Consider the following 9584-nt stretch of genomic DNA (forward strand, 5'->3'; position numbering starts at 1 on the left):
GAGCTGTGTTTCTCGAGATTTAAAAATGGTGCCGCCGGAATAAGCTTTCCAAGGTGGACAGTAAACATCCTTATAACTTTTGAATGACGGACCAACCAAATCTAGTTTTTTTACGACTAGAACCGACTAAATGCCGACTTTTATCTGGCTAGTCAAATTTCAAAAACTCGACTGTGGTCACGCTGGAATAAGGTACGCTGATAAGAGGTAATAAGCAGTGTATATGCGTATACACAATAAACAGTGACATAATGTTTAGTACAGGGTCAAGAGCACGTCAAGTTTGACACTTAAGACTTAAATCCAACTCTATGCCGCTTACGATAAGAACGGTCCAAAGTCCAAAGTGTCAAGCTTGATGTACTGTTGACTGTATGTAGGCACAAATATTTTGAAGGCTAAGTGATAGATAATACTCGTCTGATGAAGCGAATGCGTAAAGTGGCGTACATACAAACCATGACTATTTAACACCACATTATACACCAGTTTCATCCCGTGAAAAAAATATTGCTTTATTTTATTATAGGTACACTTATTTTATAACAAAACGTACCCCTTGGGTCTTGAACGCAAGTCAAAAAAGATTTGAAAATAAATAAATTACAGTTACGTAGATACCTTTCTCTAAAAAATTCGACATTTTTGTCGCTATCTAGGCCCTGTATTTTATTACTGCGCTCAAAACTGGTTTTCATTAATTATGAGTTAGGAAATATAACCTTGAAGCATGATTAGAACCGTGGACTTTGAACAGAAACGCGGGCCCTTAATTCCCTTCCCTCGAGGAAGCTGGTACGTAACAACTTTTTGACTTTTTGAATGCAATATAATAATGCAAATGTATAAATTGCATAGTATAATAATGAAAATAAATTCTGTCGCGATATTATTTTATTGAGATTTCCTTATCTGTTTGTTTACGTTATTACAAGCTCGCGTAGATAGATATTTACCTAATATAACGTTAATGAGGTATGTAAGTAAGTTATTAGGTCATCTTAAAGCATAAAAAAATGTTAGCAATTTCGTAGGTCTATGTTGCATCACGTACATACATTACCCACTGCTAGGTCCTTTTTATGGATAGGGCATTTAATTGTCCGCATTCCATGAGACTGGCGAGTTCGTAAATCTTCGCAGTTGTAGAACCCTAGCTGTGGGTATGAGCGTACCTAATAATATTCGACATTCAGGGTTTTCACGTGATATATTGCTTCACCGTTAAAGCAGGTAGGTACATGCATGTATCAAATACATGATCCCAAATGGGTGCAGACTTGTTACTATCAAATAACACTACTTAAGTACCTACCTACATATAACTCTAGATAGTGCTATGTTTGTGAAAACTCATTGAAACGTATTCTCTATTAATAGGTACCAAGATACCGGCGTCAACAGTGCACAGATGCACATCATCAAATTATATCTGCAGATAAAAAGCTACCAACTAATAATTTTATAACAAATCCTTGTTTAGAATGTCTTATAAGAGCGCCAGTCTCACAGGGTTTTTAATATATACGCGTTGTAAGAAATGTCGTACTATTCCGTGTAAAGATAAAGTCTCTCCGTATATTGGACTTTGCCTGACCGAGGAATAGTAAAAAATATAAACACGTCAATGATTGGGCTTTTATGTGGTCATTTAACTACGCGTCTGTATTTTCCTGTAAATTATTCAGGTAAAGTCGGTAGGCATCTTGTGTGACCGTATTTGGTGATTCAATTGAAGAGTACATTACGTGTTGTAAATTATTGTATTGTAATAATAGTAGTGGAGAGAGGCAGTTAATTTTTTGGATTTACGTACGAAAATGAAGAAGAATAGTAAAATATTGTTTTGATCTTATCATAGTTTATTAGGTAGTAAGAAATACCAGAACCATTTTTAATTCGCCCTTCTTAAAGTTCGTTGGCCCTTTATTAGTTTTGTAAGCAGGTATCTGTCTAGTCATAGCACTTGTCTGAATCTATTTTGAAGTGCGCTCAATTGTTACGTCCTAGGTGAATACCTAAGCCTCTAGTATTAGAATAAATAATCGTTGACAACAGTAATAGGCACCTAAAGTAAGTAGTAAACTATTACTAGGCACTAGCCTACGTATCAACCTAAATAGATTTACGTGTCTCCGCTACTTTTTAACCGACTTCAAAAAAAGAAGGACAATTTTTTTGTATGTTTGTTACGCGATAACTGTGAACCGATTTGGATGATTCTTTTTGTTTTAAAGAGAGTATCTCAATACTGGTCCCATTTAAATTTGAATACAACATACACACTACTAAACATTACACAATAAAACTTGGCAAATAGATGTGCCTAATACCACGAACTTTTGAGCTCTTTTTTTTCTTTTATAAAAGTTACAATTATTAATTAACTAGCTTGGAAATTATTGTGTAGGATTTTTAATTAATTGTTACAAACACTTAGAAGGGTATTGATAACCACAAAACCTAAACTAGTGAACGTATGACTTATCTGTTGATAGATATAGCCTAAATATACTTGGTCAGGTTTTAATGTAAACGCTGTTACCTAAACAGCGTTTACAGTAAAATTAAATATTAGAATATGATAGTAACGGGTCGCTATAGGTATGAATCTCAAACCAATTACGGGCATTACAGTGCGATTTCCAAGTCCTTTCTGTGTAGTTGCCTCCTATTGCTTTTCCATAGAGAAGTATCAACAACGCACTTACAAAATTCAATGATTTACATACATTAAACATTTTATATTGAATCAATATAAGCTCTACGCCAAGAAAAGTACCTACCTACATTTTTGTGTGCGGTAGGTACACCTTTAGTTCATTGTGTACCAGCCCCCGGTTCAATGAGTAGGTACCATGGGAACCAAAAAGTATATAACTTAGATCCATACATCCTGAGTTACAGCTCTTGAAAATTTCAGTGGTTCATTGTCGACCACCACACTCTACTGAAATAGACAACTAACGGAACTAATTTAAACTCCACAATACAAGGTGTACGAGCTAGACGCGCACTTAAAGGACGGGAGAGAGGCCTTTGCCTAGCAGTGGGACAGTATAGACTTAAAAAAACTAATATTGAACTTGTCGTTCTTTAGACATGCGGCGTATCTGGTCGGTCCTACGACTACGCGATGATGCGGCTGATGATTGAGCGCTGCGCTCAAGGTCTCCTGAGCTCTCTGCGCCTCACCCCTGGAGAACGCATCGGGATAATCCTACCGAACATCCCTGAGTTTACTGTGGTGATTCATGGCGCTATGAGGGCTGGTTTGGTCGTAACATTCGCCAACCCACTGTATACCACAGGTAAATGTTAAATCAGTAATTCCTAGTAGAATTTATATAAACAAGCATAGAAGCATTTAAAAGAAGCATCATTGGTAAGTTTAATCAAGCACAACGATGATAATCACTGACAAAGCATGTATGGTAGGTATGATAATATATCGGCGTAAAATAAGGAAAAATACTTTTTTTATAATACCAAGTGGACGGCACGAACAAGTCGTGTGCTAGGTGGTAAGCGACATGCTTATCCATAACAGTTGCAATGCCACTTAGAGCTTCAAATCACAAAGATCTTAGGGGCACTACCACTGCGCCTGTCGCCCTGAGGCATATTATCAAGTTGACCACTCCTATGTGCTTGTAATTTGATCAGCACCCTTACCGTTCCAAACCGGAACGCAGTAATACTTACATTACTGCATGGCGGCAGAAGTAGGTAAGGTGGCAGTTCCCTGGACCACTCTTTGACAAGGAGCTCTACTGCTACTTAGTCAATTAATATGGAAATGTTACAAAATATGCGTAGGCCTAGCTTGAGCTATACAAAGTGTCGTTTTTTCTAAACTGCACATTTTAAATGTAACAATGACATGTACTTTGATAGTATCTACACAATTTTAAGAGAATTTTTACACGTACATAGGTACGATGTGTATTTGCATACGTAATGGAGTATTATTATATTTTGTTGCGGTTGCGCCACACTACTTTTTTGTCAGTTTATTAAAACTATTTGAGTTCGCAACTGCCAATTGAGTATTTTTATATATTCTTAATACACAAATCAATATTTTGGAATTTACAACTTTAGCAATATAGTTAAGAGCTGTTTATTTATAAATGTAATATAATAATACTCGTCATTATTGCCGCTGATAAATGATAATGCGGTCCTAAGTTCATGTCTGGGATTCTCATCTAATATCAAATAACTCTGCTAATTATGTTTTCTTGTTATAATTAACTCTAACCGTCTCGTCTGCAGTACATGTTTTTATTCAGTTTCGTCATGTAAATGAAACCACAAAATAACTATTAGTACGTTGGTACCATTACATAATTGTATATGCCAATGAGTCTGATAGGGACCCAGAAGTCATCGATACTTACCAAAAATTATCTATTTCAAGTGTTCTTCTCAACATAATGTAAGCTCATCAATCGATTAGGGAATATGTATAGGTACACTGATCAAAAATGTCTAGGGATCAAAGGTATATGATAATTCTTTGATAATTCATAATTAATTTTGTGGTTGTCTATGTGTGTGTCCATGGCGCCCGCGATATAGGGTTTCCCTAGTGCGGGGCTATGAGTGTGTGCATTATAATATAAAATATATATATAACGTTTGATCTCTAGAAATTTTTGATATGTGTAGGTATTTTTGAACAATGCAATTTGAATAGGCACACTAGTTGTTTTCTCTATTCGTAGAATAGGTAACAATATCATTATTTTATGATGCATACCAATAGATAAAACCTATCAATTTCGTTTTCAGATGAAGTGAGGAGACAGTTTTCGGACTGCGATGTGAAGGCGATTGTTACGATTGAGATGTTTATGCCTGTCGCACTGAACGTAGCAAAATATCTTAAGGGATACAAAGGCACTATTTGGATTGGGGGAGAACATGATAAGACGAAGAGTAAGTTTGACCACAGGTATAGCGATTAACAGTAGATTCAGCAAAACTTTGTGAGAAAACCTTTATAGCAGGAAAGGTTCCCAATCTCAATCTCTTCGAAGACTACCTAGAGTATCTAGAGATACCAGCAGATGTACAGAGACAAAGGATCTGTACAAAAAGACATAGATTAACAAGTTCTTTTCTTTCTAGACATTTTCGGCCTTAAACCTATGTTGATGGAGGATCACGATGTAGACCTTCCAGACCCAAATGCCGACGACGTCTGCCTTGTTCCCTACTCTAGTGGCACCACTGGCATGCCTAAAGGAGTCATGCTGACACATAAGAATCTTGTTTCGAATCTTAAGCAGGCCCAAGTACCTAAATTGATGAAGTATGAAGGAGAAAAAGGTAAATTATATCGTGTCGTTGCCGAATCGCACTTAGAGCCAGCGCAAACCGGCGATCGGCGGGAAAGAGCATCGAAGAGGATTTTGTGCCCACCAGCGCACATTGATGAGTGATGTCCCTTACGCTCTGATTTGATTCTGTTCTGCTGGTGGTGGATCCTGGCGTGGTATCCCTAACGCGCCCTTCAATGCCGCATAGAGAAACGCCATGCTCCGAAGTCCGTCTCAGAGCATTGAAATATTACATATATAAATTATTACCGCCTGTAAATTGATAAATTGAATGTCCTTTAACTTACCGTCCACCGGTTAGCTTTGTTATCTTTCACAAGTTTCTAAAATAAAAGTTAAATGTTTGATGTCCCTACATATATAACATTGAATCCTGTAAGACAAGATCCCAATCACTTTAACAGTTTTGATTACAGGTAAAAGCGATGTAGTATTGACTGTTCCGCCTTTCTTCCACATCTATGGATTTAATGGAATTCTTAACTACAATCTTATTCTTGGATACCACTTGGTCTCAATTCCTAAGTATGTTTAATTTACGTGAAATTACATCATGACATTAATTTTAATCAATCATACGATTATCGAGTCTACCGTGAAGTAAAACATGTCTTTAGCTAATCTTATTTGTGTCTTCTTTCTAGATTCACTCCAGAGGATTATATTAAATGTCTTTTGGAATATAAACCTACGACTTTGTTTGTCGTGCCATCACTTTTAACGTTTCTCGCCACTCATCCTTTAGTGAAAAAGGAATATATTCAGTCCGTAGAAACTATAATGATTGGTGCTGCGCCAATTACAGACAGTATGCTGGAGAAGTTCCTTCTAAAATGTGAGAAGACGAAGGATGAAATTAAACTGTTGCAAGGTTTGTTTCTGTATTTTAAAGGGATAAAAACTTGCATGAACTAAGTTAACGAAAAACTGTGACTAGCTTTGATCTTGGAAAAAATGCATGACAAAATATAAAGACCAGTAATCCTTGCAGGTTATGGTATGACAGAGAGTTCGCCCGTGGCACTGATGACGCCATACAATTACCCATTTAACAAAGTGGGCTCAGCAGGACAGCTGGTACCGAGCACGCAAGCTCGCATTGTCTCATTGACTACTGGCGAAATACTTGGTCCGCATAAATCGGGAGAACTGCTGGTGCGGGGGCCACAGGTATGAAATCGGTCTTGAATATTATTCCTATGCGCCGGAGCAAAACCAAACATTTTTGTTTAGGCAGCAACACGTATAATTACTGTTTCGACCTATATGGTTTCGATGCTATACCTACACTTAAAAAAAATTGCTGTAAAGAACGTTTGACTTAGACCAAATTTAAACGTTAGGTACCCTCCAGTTTCCTAATCGTTATGTAGGTACTTCTAATTTCTAGGTAACTTATATCTTGCATGTTACATTAGGTGATGAAAGGTTATTGGAACAATGAGCAAGCAACGCAAGAGACGGTCGATAGCGAGGGTTGGCTACATACAGGAGATGTAGCATATTATGACGAAGACCATTATTTCTACATTGTGGATCGTACCAAAGAACTTATTAAAGTTAAAGGCAATCAGGTGAGTGATCAAAGCGGCAGATATTACAATACTCAAAGAAAGCTAATAATTGATTTAATAATACAATATATGATTGGTTTTTATAAAATGGCGCCATCATTTCGCATTTGCGGTTTCACATTTTCATAAATTCATAAATATTTATATACGACGTAAGACATCACTTTTTGTACTTCTAGGTTTCCCCAACAGAAATAGAAAGTATAATAATGGAGCTGCCAGAAGTAGCTGACGTGGCGGTGGTTGGAATACCAGACCCTCTCGCAGGAGAAATCCCTAAAGCCTTTGTAGTATTGAAACCCAATGATAAATTAGCAGAGAAACAAGTCTACGACGTGGTTGCGGGAAAACTCGTCAAATACAAACGACTTGAGGGTGGTGTCGTGTTCTTAGAGTCCATTCCTAGAAATGCCGCTGGAAAAATTATGAGAAACGAACTTAAAGTACTAGGAGCAAAGAAAAATTAAATAATAATTATTATCATTAGATACATAGTATTGTAAATAGTAAACAGTAAGTTTAGATGTAAAAATAATGGCTATGTATATTTATTTAACTTGTGCTAGCTTTATGAATAATGTGATTTTATTTGTTTTTTGTAATTGTGATCTGTTGAAAATAAAATTAACAGTTTCTATAAAATTAATATGTTTATTTTAAACTTAAGTATGAAATAAATTACCTATCATTGATTCACAAAAGGAGTTAACATATTATCCAATGTTTATATGTCAGTCCTGAACTGATATTGAACAATAACAACTCAAATTAAATTAATTCCAGTAATTTACTAAAATATAAGTACGAGTTCAATCAGTGAAAAGCTTACGAGTTCAATCAGTAACAAATCCATATTAATTTATTTTCATTTTAAATTGTTTTCTGTGTTAATCTCTATAGGTTCAGCCTTTTCTTCTTCTTTCTTCTCTGCTTCTTGAATTACAACAGGCTTGACTTCTGGTTCAAGCTCTGGTGCAGCTACCGGAGTTTCAGTAACTGGCACCTGTAATTCTGACTTTACATCCGAAATGGAGTAATTATCAGACTGTATCTCTGGTGTTTCTGGAACGGAATCTTCCACAACCTGCTCAGGTACATCTTGTGAGGATTCAGATGACTTATCCTCAGAGAGCACATTAGTTTCAGACTGATTTGTATCAGAACTAGATTCCTCTTGGACATCTATATGTGCATCACTGTCAACTTTTGGTGAATTACTATTGCCATCTGTGTTTTCGCTAGATGAGGAACTTTCTTCACTTGATGTTGATACTTCTGATATAACTTTAGGTTCAGCTTCTTCTTTAATAACAGAATCTGAGCTGCTATCATCAATGTTGGCTTGTTGAACATCTTCAGTTATTTTAACCTCAGTATTAGAAACCTTTGGTTCTGATATATTTTCTGCCTCTTGGAGTTTATCAACTTGTTTTGATTCCTCATTGAGCCTTTGTTCTGTCATTTCAGCATCATCTACTTTAATTTCTGGAATTACCAAGGGTTCTTTTGCTGGCTCCTCAGTTTTCATTTCGACATCTTCTTTAGATTCAGGTGGAGGTTGTGTTGTGTCAGCTGCCATTGTTTCAGTTTTCTCAGTTACTTGCAATAGGGGATCAGTCACATTTACAATATCAGGGATAGGATCAATTGGTTTCGTTTCTAACTCATCAGTTACATTTAATTCTGGGGGTGTTACAGATTCATATGGAGTAGTTGTCTTCTCCTGAGTATCCATTGGCACATCTTGTTTGCTCTGCAATCGGGTTTCTAAGTCATCCACCGATATATGAGTATCCGAAGAGCTGGGTTGTGGTTCTGCATTTTTCTGTTGCTGTTCAGCAATCTCCTTCCAGGACATATCTTCCATTTCAACGTCTACATTGTACTCGGAGTTGTTGTCGGTACCATTGACTATTGGCTCCCCAGCCTCACCATTTTCTGGTTCAGGTTGTCGCTGAACGCCGGGCTCTCTAGTGCTTACGACTAGTATGTTCTTTTCTATAGCACGCATGAATTTATCAATTCTGTTATATTGCTTACGCGGGAAGGTGAGAAGTTCGCAGATCCTTTGTACAGTGAAAGGAGCCGACGTAAACGTGTCGAGGCGCTCCAACAAACTATTCTTCATAGTATCGTAATTAAACGGATCTACGTTGGGGTAAGGCGGAATTTCGATACCTGGAGTGGTTTCATGGAAATCCGTGATCACATTGAGAAGCTTTTCTTTGAACAAGCTCTTGACAAGGGACCACTGGTAGACGGGGTCACCGGTTCGTGCAACGTACGCCAAGTAGTCATTGAGCTCCTGAGGAATTACCTTAGGTTTTCGCTTTGAGAAGTCTTCTAGAAAGTGGTAAATTTCTTCGGCATTTTCCATTTCGAATTATTATAAACCACAAAGTCACAGTCAGTAATAATAATAAACTATTCGTAAGGTCGGCCACCAAACAGAAACAGACAGACAGACCATTGGCCAAAGACAAAAAGATATCGGCGCGTTCAATTTTTCAGAAAAATGCATAAGTCCGAGAGCTTGGCAAATCCCTAAAAGCGGGTTACGTTCTAAGTGGATTTACAAAAGGATTAATAATAAAAAGGTAATAACGTACACACAAACACACACACACACACACACACACACACACACACACACACACACACA

The 9584-nt window shown here is 37.0% G+C and overlaps 2 protein-coding genes across 3 annotated transcripts; one reads left to right on the top strand and one right to left on the bottom strand.

Moving 5' to 3' along the window:
* Positions 1–3088: 3088 nt before the first annotated feature.
* LOC113238524 (probable 4-coumarate--CoA ligase 1) lies at positions 3089–7531 on the top strand. 2 transcript variants are annotated; one of them, XM_026475349.1, is made up of 8 exons: positions 3089–3311; positions 4798–4944; positions 5137–5337; positions 5753–5873; positions 5993–6219; positions 6340–6518; positions 6767–6922; positions 7102–7531. In XM_026475349.1, the coding sequence occupies exons 1-8, from the start codon at positions 3137–3139 to the stop codon at positions 7387–7389; spliced, it is 1494 nt and encodes a 497-aa protein (XP_026331134.1). In that variant the 5' UTR covers positions 3089–3136; the 3' UTR covers positions 7390–7531. The 2 variants fall into 2 exon arrangements, with proteins under 2 accessions (XP_026331134.1, XP_026331135.1); XM_026475350.1 differs by having other exon boundaries at positions 5765–5873; positions 7102–7528.
* A 180-nt stretch (positions 7532–7711) lies between these two features.
* On the bottom strand, positions 7712–9384 carry LOC113238523 (serine/threonine-protein phosphatase 4 regulatory subunit 2). Its single transcript, XM_026475348.1, has one exon. The coding sequence runs from the start codon at positions 9297–9299 to the stop codon at positions 7788–7790; it is 1512 nt and encodes a 503-aa protein (XP_026331133.1). The 5' UTR covers positions 9300–9384; the 3' UTR covers positions 7712–7787.
* Between the last annotated feature and the right edge of the window lie 200 nt (positions 9385–9584).

This window comes from Hyposmocoma kahamanoa, unplaced genomic scaffold, assembly GCF_003589595.1.
Source record: "Hyposmocoma kahamanoa isolate Upper Pololo Valley unplaced genomic scaffold, ASM358959v1 96450, whole genome shotgun sequence".
Taxonomy (NCBI): domain Eukaryota; kingdom Metazoa; phylum Arthropoda; class Insecta; order Lepidoptera; family Cosmopterigidae; genus Hyposmocoma; species Hyposmocoma kahamanoa.

Bases quoted from the DNA above. Each gene is read 5' to 3' on its own strand.
- LOC113238524 (XM_026475349.1), top strand. From the start codon at position 3,137: ATGATGCGGCTGATGATTGAGCGCTGCGCTCAAGGTCTCCTGAGCTCT. The intron at 5,338-5,752 runs GTAAATTATATC...TCACTTTAACAG, and splicing joins GAAGTATGAAGGAGAAAAAG to TTTTGATTACAGGTAAAAGC. The intron at 5,874-5,992 runs GTATGTTTAATT...TCTTCTTTCTAG, and splicing joins CACTTGGTCTCAATTCCTAA to ATTCACTCCAGAGGATTATA.
- LOC113238523 (XM_026475348.1), bottom strand. From the start codon at position 9,299: ATGGAAAATGCCGAAGAAATTTACCACTTTCTAGAAGACTTCTCAAAG.